The sequence below is a fragment of the Hibiscus syriacus genome, unplaced genomic scaffold (genome assembly GCF_006381635.1).
Source record: "Hibiscus syriacus cultivar Baekdansim isolate YM2019G1 unplaced genomic scaffold, ASM638163v2 tig00006213_pilon, whole genome shotgun sequence".
In the NCBI taxonomy this organism is placed as follows: domain Eukaryota; kingdom Viridiplantae; phylum Streptophyta; class Magnoliopsida; order Malvales; family Malvaceae; genus Hibiscus; species Hibiscus syriacus.
Window position 1 is genome coordinate 69,139 of NW_024062087.1, and position 16,430 is coordinate 85,568.

The window sequence follows — 16,430 nt, forward strand, 5'->3', positions numbered from 1 at the left end:
CTTTGAACAAAAATCCCTCTATTCGAGGCTTGAATTCTGTCTTTTTCTTCTCTTATTTTCTTGAAAAATCTGTAAAAATATGCTTTGATGCTTGAAATGTGAATTCAATAGATATGTATCTAAATGTAATGCATGGCTTTCTTATGTGCAAAAATGTTTATCAGTAATTCTCTTTTGACTTCAAAATGGAGATCTCGGTCCTCCTCCACTTGATCAATCTTGTATTAACATATTGTCTTGTAAAAAAAAAAATTAGGCCCAAAATCCGTTTGTCAGGACCCATATCTATACAATAAGAGATTATCCATCCACATATCCAAACGCATTTTCTCTCCTCTCATCCTATATTCCAGCTTCTTTGTACCTTAACTGATCCCTTAAACCATATTTGATTTAAGTGTCACACGGTTTATCAAAGGGATTAATTTTTTTCTTTTAAAACCATTTATTCAACATTTTAAAATAATTAATCAAATATGGAAAGCATAATCTCTATATATTCACTGAATCATCATCATTGTACTCTATTATTTCATATTAACAAATTTAAAAATATAAATTAACAAATTAATGAATATAAATATTAATTTAATTAGAGACTTAAATCAAATAATCTCTTTCTCTTAAAAAAATTCTCATTTTTCATAAAAAATAATTTATCATTTCTTCTTTTTCTTCTTTGAAAACTCTGTAATTCGCCACCAGTGTCAATAGCCCTTTCAGAGGAGTCATCATAACCAATTAAAATTATAAACATCATAGAAATATTTATTCGATTATTTAATTTTTTTCCTAATAATATAATCGAACGTGACTCTTACTTATCTTTTTGTTCAATTAAAATATAATATCTACAATTTGCTATTTAATATTGGTTAGGTGACACTTATTTAAAGATATTATTATATTTCTTTAATTTTTAATTGATATCTTCCTTCCTATATATATGTGTGCGTGATACAACGGATATCGCAGTCAAGCTATCCTTGAAAAGCTATTTGGTTTTCTTTGCAATCATGAAATCTACTCTTGTATTCTTCGCTTTCCTCTGCATACTTTTGGTACATTTTCTTTTTCCTCATTATTTTCTTTACATTCCTTAAGCATTTATGTTTGAAAAACAAGTAATTAATAATCCATGTAGTGGTTTTAGTTATAAAACTAGGGATTGGTACGAGATTCGAATTTAACATGTTTAGTCTTGACCAGATTTTGTTGGGCCAAATTTAAAAAAAAATAAGTTCGGATCAGATCAAGTTCAAATTTATTGTGAACAATATATGATTCTAAAAATAATGTAATCATATCTTATATATTTAGGGATAATTATAATAATATCTCTCTATATTTTTTTTCAATTAGATTCCTATTATATCAAATAAAATTAATATTTTTTATAAATATATTTATTTCGGGTCGGGTGAAATCACATTAAGTTCAAGTCGGGTCAGATTTCGGGTAGTGAGTGCATACTTTTTTGGGTCGTATTGGGTTGGTCAGAAACCTAACCCGACCCATGCCCATTACTAAGTAAAAATGATTGTTATTCTCCCTAAAGATCCTGAATTCGAATAGTTGCATCTATAGGATGTACAGGTTTATCAAATCTAGGACCTCTGAAAATGATAATTTTTTTCTTTTACTAGTGAGATCCTTGTTGAGTTTTAATTTTTTTACTTTGACTCATTTAATAAAATATATACTTTTTATTATAAAATAGTTAAATTAATACAAAATAGTATTTGATAAATAAAAAGTTAAATTTAAATTACTATACTATCCACGTACAACGTTACATCTAAATATCTAATTTTTATAATGAATACAAATTTAGTCAAAATTAAAGTAAAATAATTACAATATCAAATATTGATAAAACTCATGATTAAAAACTCTCAATTGCTTAATTATTATGCAGTTTACTAACACAATCGCAGCAAGAAAAGGGCCAGGCGAGGGATATAATGATGAAACGAAGGAAAAGTTTCACACAGAAACAACTAAAGAAGCAAAACAACAGTCTGTTATAAACCCAATTCCTGCTATCTACTATCCAAATAAAGTTGGTAAGTTAGTAACAATTAAAAATGGATAAATCTTTTGTTAAGAAATTAAATTTTGATCGGTCTATAATTCTTTTATTTTATCTCTTATAAAAAGATGGTCAAGAAATGGATAATACAGGAAAAGAATATGTTATAAACCCAATTCCTTTTTTCTACCATCCGAAGAAAGTTGGTAAGTTTCAGTAACATGTAGAAATAGATAAATATTTTGCTACAAATTTAAATTTTGATCGGTCTATAATTCTTTTATTTTATCTCTTATAAATAGATGGTCAGGAAATGATCAATGCAGGAAAAGAATATGTTATAAACCCAATTCCTTTTTTCTACCATCCGAAGAAAGTTGGTAAGTTTCAATAACTTGTAGTAATGGATAAATATTTTGTTACAAATTTAAATTTTGATCGGTTTATAATTCTTTTATTTTATCTCTTATAAAAAGGTGGTCAGAAAATGGACAATGCAGGAAAAGAATATGTCATAAACCCAATTCCTTTTTTCTACCATCCGAAGAAAGTTGGTAAGTTTCAGTAACATGTAGAAATGGAAAAATCTTTTGTTACAAATTGAAATTTTGATCGGTCTATAATTCTTTTATTTTATCTCTTATAAATAGATGGTCAGAAAATGGACAATGCAGGAAAAGAAAATGTTATAAACCCAATTCCTTTTTTCTACCATACGAAGAAAGTTGGTAAGTTTCAGTAACATGTAGAAATGGATAAATCTTTTGTTATAAATTTAAATTTTGATCGGTCTATAACTCTTTTATTTTATCTCTTATAAATAGATGGTCAGGAAATGGACAATGCAGGAAAAGAATATGTCATAAACCCAATTCCTTTTTTTTACCATCCGAAGAAAGTTGGTAAGTTTCAGTAACATGTAGAAATGGTTAAATCTTTTGTTACAAATTGAAATTTTGATCGCTCTATAATTCTTTTATTTTATCTCTTATAAATAGATGGTCAGGAAATGGACAATGCAGGAAAAGAAAATGTTATAAACCCAATTCCTTTTTTCTACCATACGAAGAAAGTTGGTAAGTTTCAGTAACATGTAGAAATGGATAAATCTTTTGTTACAAATTTAAATTTTGATCGGTCTATAATTATTTTATTTTATCTCTTATAAATAGATGATCAGGAAATAGATATTGCAGAAAAAGAATATGTTATAAATCCAATTCCTTTTTTCTACCATCCGAAGAAAATTGGCAAGTTTCAGTAACATGTAGAAATGGATAAATCTTTTGTTACAAATTTAAATTTTGATCGGTTTATAGTTCTTTTATTTTATCTCTTATAAATAGATGGTCAGGAAATGGACAATGCAGGAAAAGAATATGTTATAAATCCAATTCCTTTTTTCTACCATCCGAAGAAAATTGGTAAGTTTATGTAACATGTAGAAATAGATAAATCTTTTGAGACGGATTTTAAATTGGATCAATCTATAGTTGATTTGCAGAGACTGTGAATTAAAGAAGTTTGTTGTTGACTTTCAGGTTCAGCTTGAAGACTATGTTCATCAAAAGAGAAGTAATCGTTTAATAAAATATTGGGCTTTCAAGGAAGAAGAATCTTATGTATTCAAAGTAATATATGTGTTGTATTTATATATATATATATATGGCCAGAAAGATCAATAATTGAAGATGGGTGAAGCATTGTCTCCTATTTATATTTCCAAATTGATGAAAAATTATTTCATTTGGACATAAGCTCTGTGTAAAAGTGACAAAAAGAAAAGAAAAGAAAAACATTAATTAAAAAAACATATTCATCTTTTGCACTCAATTTTTTAAATAATATTTTGATTTTTAATTTTAATTTTTTATTAAATTAAACTATGTTACACGGGTATGGTAATCTGATACCATTTTAAGTACTTAATATGTCTCCGAGATGAGTACAAGATGGACATAAGTATAAGTATAACTTGGGTATACGTCTCATGTTGAATGGGTACGATTATAGTTAACCCGGGTATGTCAGAGAGATTTCTGTGGACCTATCGGGGATGACGTTTGATCTTCACACACGTATTCATGTTTATTTTTGAGATTTAACTTAAAATAAATAATAATAATTTTGAAAAAGAAATTAAAGTGGATTTTGAAGTGAATATCAAGCGACTTACAATGAATTTTTGGATGATATTCATATAGTTTTGGGTTGAGATGGTGTCTTACGTATGAATGGTCTTTCAGTTATCTTTTTAACAATCTTGAATCGCCTCAATTGAATGTCGGAAATGCAATATATATTCGTTTTAACGAAAATAATACAAACAGAAAACTTGATATTGATCTAAATCGTGATTTTGTAGTAATTAATGATCGGATTATTGAGACTCTAGGATTGATCTTTCGGGTTATGGATGATCGGATTAACATTATTAAGTTGGTTGATTTTAAAGGTGAGTCGAGTTCTTGTGGATCATTGGCTGATTGGCTGACAACTAATAGTTTATCTAGGGATGCTATCTTTAAAGCTAGGTGATAATCGGGTTAGGGCTGGAGTGGTTCAGTTATCTTGCTGTGCGTGTAAGGGATTGGTCTCCTCGTCCAAAACCACTTCTCTCATCGTTGTTTAAGCTTTGGTCGGCAATGTCGTGCACCGCCACCGTCGTTGGGATCGTCGGTGCCGTGCGATCAAAACCCCCATTATCCCTTGCCTTGATATGTTGACATTTGTTGAGAATCGACATTTGAAGCGTTCGATGGGAAACCAAGCCACCACCTTCAATTTCTTTAAAAATACGTCAATTACGTCCCCGTTGAATTACACGACCCTCACCATCGAGCTCCCCATTCAGTCGCAGTCAGGGCCCAGTTGGTAGTGTCCCTGTCGTCGTGTTTTTCTCCGGTCACCATTGGTAATGAACTCCAATCGCTCCCTTTCTCATTTTTATTTGGTTTTAGTTGATTATTGGTATTGATTTGGGATTGCTTTGGTGTGAGAATGCTTCGGGAGTCTTCGGCCGTCCGTTCCGACCCTTGTTGCCGCCGTACAAGCCGTCACGCGCCTATAGTGCGCGTGAGATTTGTCCGCCGCTCCAGGAAGCTTCTGAAACCGATCCAGCTAGATCGAACCGGTCCAGTCAAACCATCTATTCTCATGTTTCAGTTTTGATTATTGGTATTAATCTTCTTAGAGCTTTGAAGAAAACAAATAACATGTAAATGATGATATGGCATAAAATTTAAATGATTTTCTATAAAATTTGAGGACTTAATTATTTTTAGGTTAAACTAATTATTTGTCACCCATCTATTCTCATGTTTTTGTTTTGGCCACTCAACTTTTTTTTTCACAACCATTTCTAACACTACGTTTCTATTTTTGTCTCCCAATGTTCAATTTGACTATAACGAAAATGATGTTATGGCATAGTATAATAACAATATTAGTCATCAAAACTCACATATTCTATTAAATTCATCATAATTTGAAATAATTCAATAAAAGCTCAATATTTCAAAATCCTATTAATTTGATTCATATTTTAATTTAAAATATTTTTTAAATTTTTTAATGCTTGATGTAGGATTTAATTTATTAATACTTGATGGCGGATTTACGAAAACCATGACTCGTGGTGCATGCATGTAACCGAATAAGACATCACTTTGCATTCAGTAAATTTCCAAGTTCTTGTTCCAGAAAGCCAACTATAATTACCCATGGAAGATATTGTAACTTCAATTCGAAAGGGGTTTTAGCAAAATTTTAACGAGACCGTGGCCAAAATTTGACAGAAAGTCAAAATTTTAACGACAAAAGTAATCTATTGAATTATTTAAAATTATGACTAATTTAATACACTGTGTAAATTTTGAGGACTAAAACTATTATTAAACCATGAGATATCATTGTTTTCGTTAATTTAACTACCAAACTAAATAGTAGGTGACTAAAATAAAACAAAACATAACATTAAATATAATTTTAAAGAAAAAATAATTGGAACATCAAAACAAAAATAATTTAATCTATCTTCTATAAAGTTTTTATTACTCGAGACAACACATGTCTCGCAATAAACACAAGTACTTCAAATTTAATTGTCTGGAACAAGAACAAAGTTGTCCACCGAGAAGAAAAGGCAGACAGGAAGTGTCCCAGGTTTGATCCCCATCACGCGAAACGACACATGGTTTCGGTTCCACTGCAAAGTATCCATGTGACAACAGCAAGCGCGGTCACCCGATCACCATTCTTACAACCCAATGATACCTTAAAACTCTGTTCTCCATCAACTGGCTATGGCAATACAATACGACATAAGGGTAGGGTTTGGTGTGACACGACACCATCACCGGAGCCAGTATCTATTCCGATGTTTCTAACACGGTATAGTTTTGGAAAAGTGTCATCAACTTCGTATGATGTTCCGTCGCAACGATCTTGAAATCGGCATTGGATTCGAAGATGCTGGTTGCGAAATCGAGCATCAATTCCAAAGAAGTAGTGTAGAATTTGGCGTGACACTTAATCTTTCAGATTCGGGGCGGACCATATTAGATTATTTTATATATTCATAAAGGATGCTTGAAAGTCGAACATAGATTATCGGTGACGAAGAAGATGAAGAGGGAGCCAACATAAGGGGTTAGGGTTTCGACAAAGATGAAGAAAAACATATTATAAAAGATAAATTAAAAACTTGTCTCTAAGTTGTTTTAGATTTACAAAAAGGTCCAAATTAGTATTTTATCTAAAATATGGAGGTTAAAATAAAAATTAAACCATTTTATTAACGTGTCACATCACATACTAACGACATTCAACGTTCAAGTGACCAAAATTTAATAAAATGATAATGTAAGTGACTAAAATAATATTCGTGTCACTTATGTTATCAATTTATAATTTTTTGCCACTTGTGTAGTTGTGTTATCGATTTATAACATTTTGATCAATATAACGTTAAATGTGGTTAGGTTGATGACGTGATACATTATTTTAAAAAGGGTGTAATTTTTAATTTGAGGTTAATTTTAAATTTAATCCTTAAACCTGAGATAAAATACTAATTTGACCCATAACTTTAAATACCATTTTATCTCTAAATAATTTTGGAATGTTATCGTTTTATTAAGTTTTGGTCACTTAGACGTTAAATGCCGTTAGTTTGATAACGTGACACATTAATAAAAATATTTCATTTTATAATATATCTTTTCTTCTCGGTAGCTTGATTAAAGGTAAGAACTTTTTTGTCCAACATTCCTAGTCCAAGTTTACAAAGATAAATAATATAATCTCCTCACTTAAAGCTTCAATTCAAGCTCTCTTTCTATAAGTTTGGCCATGGTGAGGGTTTATAATAGGTTTTAGAACCCTTGAACTTAATCAACCCATTTTGATTGTATTTCAGTATCTAGGAAGTTTCTTTGACTTCTTTTCAAGTTCCTAGATAAGTTAATAACTCGTTTCTTTCTTGTTGATTAGTGAGAGAAGTGGGACAAAGCTTTAAAGATAAGAACAATGAAATGTTTATGATTGGTTAAGCTAAGAGGGATTCTGGCTGTTTTGGAGTAATGTGTCACACTTCTAACTCAACTATAACACTTGTAGATCAACATGTGTAGCTTGTTTGCTTGTATGAGTGTGTGTAGCATAATGTGTGCATTTTTCTTGGGGATTGGTTTGAGAAGGATTTGTTGTTATTCATGTATAAAAATGATATATTATGGCCCCATATGATTCTCATAAGATTTAAACATCACCATAAGGCCTTAGATACGTGATTGAGGAGAGTTGGGATGAGATTCCCATAACATACAAGATATTTATGTGCTTGAGTAATGATACTGAATGATTTAGTATTGATATTGTTCATACGAGGGTCAAGATTTGAGATGTAGTTGGATAGTATCGATACAATGTTCTTGAGGTATAAATAATGTACGTCGAGTATCGATACCAAAGGTAGTGATATCAATACATGATTTATTTTTCAAACTTCAGGGCTTAAATTGATATTGATACTTAGGGTTGGTATTGGTACCATCAGGTGAGTATCAATACTCTGGATAAGGGTATTGATACTAGGTTTATTTTGATAAACGTTGAGAGCTGTTTTGTTATTGATACATCTGAAGGGTAGTATTGATACTTGTGTGGAAGAATCGATACCATGGGTATTAAATTGAACTTTAAGGTGTTTTTTGGTATCGATACTTAGGGTAAGTATGGATACCTTAGGTTTGGTATCAATACCCAAAGGTAGGTATCCATACCATCATGGAGGAATAGTTAGAAAACTTTGTTTCAATGAAAGACTCGAGTAAGAAGTTTAGAGATGTCTTGACCACTATTAAAAGCTTGAAAGTCGAAACATTGTTAAATGTATGCGATTAAACATAATAATACTATGAGGTAAGATTCTATTAGACTTAGGCCTTTGTTTAACACTCGGGAAATGATAAGGACACCCAAGTTACTTGTGCATGAAAAACGTCTTGTTTGTATGATAAATATTCAAATACATCCAAATTAATATTATGGTATATATAATGCTAGTCGGATGTTACTCCAATGTTCAGGTTACCCAAACTTATCTAGAATACTCTAGAGAAATAGACTAATCAGGTGTTAGATGATGATGCTATGTGACCTAGATCTTATCTAGAGTAACTTTGTCATAAGCTAGAGGAGTGTGAGTCTCGTGATGCTGATACGACCTCGGACTACATCATGATGCTTAGTTTTGCTTTGTATGTGTGATGCATCTTTATTGTTAACAACTACACTTGTTGGCATGCTAATATGATGAATGCATTTAGTATAATAGAGTTATTTGTGAGACACCAAGCTCGTTAGTTCAAAGTTTGAAATGTGTTTCCGTCCACATGTTCTTAGGTGGACATTCGATGAGGTTATCGTTGGATTCGTGATTTCATATTTGATTGAGCTATTAGAATATGTCTTTGATATTGTCATATGGCATGCATTATTCATTGATTTTATGTATATTTGAGTCATAACTTTGTTTTTATATATTTATTATTATATTTTGGGATGTAATGTTTGGAGCTCCCCTTCAAAACTTAATGCTTGTGGTTATTAAACATATGATTTTATTTATTATTACTGTTATGACTATTATAGTGAGTAAATGGTTTAAAAATGATTAATCACTTTGATGGTTTCACGTGACACTTAATCTTTCGGATTCGAGGTGGATCATATTAGATTATTTTATATATTCATAAAGGATGCTTGAAAGTTGAACATAGATGATCGGTGACGAAAAAGATGAAGAGAGAGCCAACACAAGGGGTTAGAGTTTCGACAAAGATGAAGAAAAACATATTAAAAAAGATAAATTAAAAAACTTGTCTCTAAGTTGTTATAGATTCACACAAAGGCCCAAATTAGTATTTTATCTAAAAATCGGAGGTTAAAATAAAAATTAAACCATTTTATTAAAATGCCACATCACATACTAACGACATTCAACATTTAAGTGACCAAAATTTAATAAAATGATAATGTAAGTGACCAAAACTTATTGTGAGCACCATTTTATTTACAAACCAAACCCAACTAAATATAACCCAAAACCCCTTTTACAAAATAGCCCAAACCCGCATTTACACCATAAACCAAAAAAACCATACCCGAACCGGATCCAACCTGATCCGGGTCTACCTTAACCTAGCTGGCAGCCGCCCACTGCACCCAACCAGCTTCCACTTCTTCCTGCCCCAACTGAAGGCTACCCCGATTCTGCCCTAATCCCATCTACCCAATGCACATACGCCAAACCCCTGCAAAACAAGAAACAAGAAACAAAATAGGAATTATTTATTTTCAAATGTAATTGGGTATTTAACCGAAGAATTAATCTATAACAAAGGATGGAAAATCCTCCAAAAAACATTGTAACACTTGGTTCAAATGTAATAAACAACCAGTTTGAAGGTTTTTTTCTCTGTTATTTTTTTACATTCGAACAATTTTTTTATTTTATTATTTATTTAGTTTTCTTCTTTTCGTGCATTTTATTTTCTGTTTGAATTTCAGTAGATTTTTATTTTCGAAGCAAATCATGGCTTTATTTCCCCCTAAAAACACTAATATATTCACGTATATATTCAAATAAAAAAACAATCAAAATATTTTTTTGTTATTTATTTCGAACCTAATCAACCCAACTAACTAGAAAATAATATAAAAAATAAGTAGAGGGATTCAGTCTTACCTGGGTCGTCAGAGCGCATATGGAGTCCATAGGAGCTGAACGGTTTCGGTCGAATTTCGTGTGATTCGGGGTTGTTTTGGGTAGTTTTATGCTTGGGCTATGTTCGGGGTCGATAGATCTATATTCAGTGAGATTTCGGGGTCGTTTTGGGTTTTCCTATCGGAGCTGGCTAGGGGTGAGCGACCTATTGCCGGCTGGGGGAGAAGGGAGAACACAAACTTTTTCCCCTTTTTTATGGTTTTGGTCGAAATGAGAGATTCTAAAATAGGTTTGATATATATAGGTTAAATTAATGGGTTATTTGTGTTTTAAATCCCTAAAACTTTGCCGTGTTTTTGCATTTTGGTCCCTGTAGGGACCAAAATTGATATTTTACCTTTCTCCTATGCATGTTTTTAACTTTTTGGTTTATTCACTGTTTAGTCCCTCTTATTTTAGCATATTTTTACATTTTTAGTCCTTTAAGGATTGTTTTTTGATTTATCCATTTTTATGCCTGATTTTTTATTTTTAGGGTTAATTTCATTTAGGTCCCTTTAAGTTTGTCATGTTTTTGTATTTTAGTCATGTGTAGTGACTTTTTTTTAAATATAGGAGGTTTGATTATGTAATTTTACCTTTTTTATTTAACAGGTTACTTTTAGGCTTAATTAAAAAATAAAAAATTACTCTTAGGTCCTTGTAGATTACGCGTGTTTTGTATTTAAGTCACTAGTTTGTTTATTTTATTTCATTTCAAATTAAGCTTTAAGTTTTAATTTATTTTAATTTAAACCCTTTGTATGTTTAATTTTAGTTTAGTAATTTAAAATTTGTGCAATTAGGTCCTTGTTCTTGTTTTTTTTCTATTTTGTTTTTGCTATTTTTTATTTTTTTTTATTTTTATTATTATTTTAGTATTTTAATTATGTTTATCAATCATATTGATTTTTCATAGCTTTTTTCTTAGATTTAATTTTAAGTTACTTTAGCTCAAATCAAACCTAGAAATTAGGATGACACTTTAGTTTAATTAGAGAGTAATTCGAGTCGAGTTTTCACATAAGATGTCCGAGTACTCGAATCGATTGCTCGATTTTTAAAATTTATTGATAATTTATATTGTCTAAGAAATATTTTAGTTTTAGTAATTTAGGTAATTAGGTTTTTTGGGTTATTAATTAGTCCTCAACCTTAGCGATTATTAATTTAGTTCCTTAAGATTTTTAGATCTTTTAGAACTCGATATTATAGATCTTGACATTTAGTCCCCAAACTTCAATTAGAACTTTAATTTAGACATAATTAAATAGGTTAAATAGAGTCTCCACTTTTAGTTAGATTTTAAACTAGTCTTGTAATTTAGGGAATAATTAGAGTTAGTCCTCGCCTAAATGCTCGAGGGACCATCTCGATTATTTGATTTAATAATTGGTTTAAAATCAAATAGGGTTAATATTAGAGCCTACATTTAGCTTTAATCCCCTAGGTTCCTTAATTTTCATAATTTGACACTTTACGCTAGAAAAAGCCTTAATTTACCCTTAGCGTAATTAGGATGAACAAAAATTTGTTTGATTGCATTTTATTTTTTAAACCTAAGACATTGTTCACTTATTAAGGAATTAATAATATATCTCCCGCAATCATGCTCCGTGGGTGACTACTGGTAATTCCCGAAATAAGTCGACATCATTTTCAAAGATCGCATCATGATTTTCTAAAAACGAGGCAATATTCGGTTATTAGGCACTATAGCTGACCTCCTGCATTTACGCTTGGGAGCGAATGCTATCAGTCTCAATAAACGAATACCCTTTCAACTTTGCATCCGTAATGATTTTCAAATTAAACAAAGATCGAATTCAAAATTTCCAATTTTAAATATAGGTTAATCAACTAGGTACCAATTTTTGGGCGCTTGTGGGGGTGCTAATCCTTCCCCACACGTAACCGACTCCAGAACCTGATTTCTGGGTTTTCACATACCCTAAAACTTGGTATTTTGATAAAAATAAAATATTTTATTAAAATCGTCCGGTTTTCATGGTATCCTAATCGCACCTTAAATGATTGTGGCGACTCCTCATATTTCGAAACCCTTTTCAAAGAGAAAACCCCCAAGTCAGTATCAATATTTTCCCGCCCAGGCAAAAACCAGTGTCGACAACTTGGCGAAGACAGAAGAAACAAAGTGGGAATGATTTCATTTTCTCTGTAAACGGGTATAAAACCCACACAAATAATCTATAAAACTCTCTCAACAATTCCTGAAAAACACTGTAATCTCTCTGTTTTTTCATTTTCCAGAAGCAATAAACCGAGATATTCATGGTTTTTCTCTCTTTTTTTTCGATTTTGAGCAGTGTTCTCTTTTTTTAGCTTCGATTCTAAGTAGAGATAATAAATAAAAAAATGTTTTAATCACCTCAATAACAACATCAACCAAACACCATTCTTTTACAAAGAAATATTTTTTTTATTTCAGTTGAATAAGATAGCAACCAGTCATTTTCTTTTATAGTAAAAAGATACAAAAAAAATAAAAAGGATAGATTGAAGTTACCTTGGGTCGTCGGAGGAGTCACCGGAGCCTGCAAAGTTGAATGGCCTCGGCCGTTTTTACTGTGATGGAGGTCGTTTCATGCGAAACCTAGCCTAGATCTGTGACGAGGAGCCTGAGACGAGCCCCCTGGTGATTTTTGCTGGCTGACGGCCACCAGCAACGGCGGCGGCACAGCGACCAACGGCGGTCGACAGCGATCGAGATAACGACCAATGATGGCCCGATGATCGATAACATTCGGATTTCTAAAGAGAGGGGAGACTCTCTCTCTATAATTTTTTAAAAAAATGAAAAAATGAAATTATAAAAAGAAAAGAAAATGATTGTATTTATAGAAAAATTTCAGGGGAAATCGCGTTTAGGTCCCTCCAAAATTTTTCATGTTTTTAAAAATGGTCACTAGAAAGGACCTTTTATAATTTTTCCTTTTCTGTTAGTGCTTTGAAAATTTTGGTATAATTGTTGTTTAATCCCCTTACTTTTAGCGTGTTTTTACACTTTGGTCATGTGTAGTGACCTTTTAATTTTTTTAAAAATACACGTGGACTAATGTTGTAATTTTCCTTTCTTAATTTAGAAGATTATTTTTAGCCTTAAATAAAATGAATAATTATATTTAGGTACATTTAGATTACGCATGTTTTGTATTTTAGTCACTAATATGTTTATTTTTATTTTATTTCGATTTAGTCTTCTAATTTCAACATGTTTCAATTTAGCCCCATTATATGTTTAATTTATTACCTTTTAGTTTAGTAATTTAATATTCATTCAATTAGGTCCTTGTATTTAGGTTTATTTTAATTTTTATGTTTTTTTTCTGTTTATTTATTGTTTTATTTTTTTAATTAGGTTTATTAAATGTTTCAATATTTAATAGTTTAAATTATTAGATTTAATTTTAAATTAGGTTAACATTCGAATTGAGCTTAGAAATTTGGACGACACTCTAGTTTAATTAAGGAGCAATTTGAGTCGAGTTTTCTCATAAGATGTCCAATTACTCGAATCGATTGCTCGACTTTTAAAATTTAATAATAAATAATACTTTCTAAAAAAATACTTTAGGTTTAATAATTTAGATAATAATTAGGTTTTTTAATTAGTCCTCAACTTTATAAACCATCAATTTAGGCCTTAAACTTTTAAATCTTTTAGGAATCAATATTTTTAGATCTTGACCTTTTTAGTCCCCGAATTTCAATTAGAACTTTGATATTGACATAATTAAATAGGTTAAATAGAACCTCCACCTTTAGCTAGATTTCAATATAGTCCCCTTAATTTAAGGAATAATCAGAGTCGGCCCTCGCGTAAATGCTTAAGGGACCACCTCGGTTATTTGATTCAATAATTGGTTTAAAATCAAATAGGTTTAATATTAGAATTTACAATTCTAGGTATGAGCCTTTAGGTCCTTTAACTTTCATAATTTGACACTATAAGCTAGAAAAAGCCTTAATTTAATTTTAATAAAATTTGTTTGATCGCATTTTTTTTAACCCCAAGGTAATGTTCACTTATTAGGGAATTAATAGTATATCTCCCGCAATTATGCTCAAGGGGTGACTACTGGTGATTCCCAAAATAAATCAACATCATTTTCAAAACCGCATCATGATTTTCTAAAAATGAGGCAATATTCGGTTATCGAGCACAATAGACGATCTCTCGAGTTTATGCTAGGGGCGAATGCTATCAACTTTAATAAACGAATACCCTTTTCAACTTTGCATCTGTAATGATTTTCAAATTAAGTAACGTTTGAACTCAGAATTTTTAATTTTAAACATAGGGTAACCAACTAGGTACCAATTTTTGGGCGCTTGTAGGGGTTCTAATCCTTCCCCACGCGTAACTGACTCCCGAACCCGATTTTTGGATTTTCACAGACCTTAAAACTTAGTTTTTTATAAAAATAAAAATGTTTTATTGATGAGTGTTCAGAATCGTTAATCTTTGATCGTTATTTCTTTGATTTTGTTGAATTATTACTGCTGATTTGGTTGTGTTATGCTATTTTCGTGTAGGTCCTTACTTTCCAGAATTAGTGATAAAACGGGCGAATTCTACATTTTTTTATTATTTGGTCACGGATGGAGACATGGGCACGACTCTGGGCACGACGTGGTCTGACGTGGGAGTTTTTAGAAGGTCCAGTCAGTGGCTGTTTCTAGAAGACTTCCTCCGCACGCCTTCTGGAAGATGGACGAGCAGAGTTACATTAGGAGACTTGTTTAAAGTTTGAATTTAAATAAAAACAATTATCTTTAGGACTATTTTATTTATTTTCTTTGTTTATCCTTAGGCTTTGAGAGGTTATAAATACCCACTTGGGGTAAGCCTAAACTCATCGCTCAAATTACAATCTTCTTTTATCTCTAGTTTTATTAAAGCTTTCTCTTTTTACTTTTTCAAGTTTTCATTTTTTCTTTTATTTTCAAGTTTTGTTTTTAATATGCTAAGTATGGCTTTTTTCATGCGTAGCTAAATTTTTCATAACCCGAGAGCTGAAGCGATGACTCAATTCCAACGGGAGAATTGAAATAGACCCTTAATATCTTCGGAATATCTCTCTCAATCTCTGCGCTTACTTTTCAAAATAAAAACAGTTTTCAAAATCAAAGATTGACTTTGGTCAAGAGGTTGTTGTGATTAAATGTGTGAGAGGAAGATTCGGCTTATAGAAAGCACATTCGACTTTTTGGGAACACACTTGGCGAGATAGCTTCGCCAAGAGGGATTTGAGATCGGAATTGACGGTTATAGAAGCAACAAATCCGAGTCACTCGCCACAAAATTAAACTGTAATTGATCTATGGCAATTGATGTTGATAGAATCAATTTTCGAAGCCGGAATCAAAGATTGCCTTGGGTATTCGGTATACAAGATAGAGTTACAGGGATAACCCTTGTAGACAAAGTAACCGACGTGAATCCCAGAGGGAAAATCTTATTCGATGATCTAAAGGAAATTAAGTCAGATCAAAGCTTGAGGCTATTTTTACCGTATTTATTCATAAACTTTACTCTCTTATTTTTACTTTAATTGCTTTATTTATTTAATTGTTTTTACTATTTAAATCACATACTACAAAACCCCATTTTTACTATTTATGCCTGGCTAGAACCATTCAAACATAAAATTATGATTTTTTTAAGTCCCTGAGGAATCGACCATTATTTCTCTATACTATGTATTTTTGTATTTATTAATTGAGAAAAAGGAATTTATTTGACATCATAAACGACAATTGTCATTTATTAAAATCACCTGATTTTATGGTGTCCCAATGGCACCTAAAATGATATGTGGCGACTCCTCACATTTTGAAAATTCTTTTCAAAAAGGAGAACCCCCGAGTCGGTATCGATCTTTCCCCACCCGGGTGGAAAAAGGTGTCGATAGCTTGGCGACTCCGCTGGGGACATTTTGTTTTTAAAACAACTTGAGAGTCGAGTCACGAGTTGGTTACCCTATATTTAGGATTCTAGAAATTACGAGTTCGGTCTTATTTAATTTACAGTTTATTATGTTGTTTCAAGAAAAAGATTTTCTCTCTAGTTAATGCTTACACTTCTGTGAATTTATTTAAGATGAA

The 16,430-nt window shown here is 31.3% G+C and overlaps 1 protein-coding gene across 10 annotated transcripts in view; it reads left to right on the plus strand.

The window, feature by feature from the left end:
- The first annotated feature begins 977 nt into the window (after positions 1 to 977).
- The window catches only part of LOC120200583, a 67,165-nt gene continuing 51,712 nt past the window's right edge, over positions 978 to 16,430 (plus strand). The window contains exons 1-11 of one of the 10 annotated variants that reach the window (XM_039201380.1): positions 978 to 1,061; positions 1,919 to 2,066; positions 2,161 to 2,238; positions 2,335 to 2,412; positions 2,509 to 2,586; positions 2,683 to 2,760; positions 2,857 to 2,934; positions 3,031 to 3,108; positions 3,205 to 3,282; positions 3,379 to 3,456; positions 3,574 to 3,724. In XM_039201380.1, the coding sequence (XP_039057311.1) occupies positions 1,017 to 1,061; positions 1,919 to 2,066; positions 2,161 to 2,238; positions 2,335 to 2,412; positions 2,509 to 2,586; positions 2,683 to 2,760; positions 2,857 to 2,934; positions 3,031 to 3,108; positions 3,205 to 3,282; positions 3,379 to 3,456; positions 3,574 to 3,584 (828 nt within the window). In that variant the 5' untranslated portion in view covers positions 978 to 1,016 and the 3' untranslated portion in view covers positions 3,585 to 3,724. Of the gene's footprint in view, positions 1,062 to 1,918; positions 2,067 to 2,160; positions 2,239 to 2,334; positions 2,413 to 2,508; positions 2,587 to 2,682; positions 2,761 to 2,856; positions 2,935 to 3,030; positions 3,109 to 3,204; positions 3,283 to 3,378; positions 3,457 to 3,573; positions 3,725 to 16,430 lie in introns of those variants that run through there. The other 9 variants (XM_039201381.1, XM_039201387.1, XM_039201383.1 and 6 more) reach the window with 9 other exon arrangements.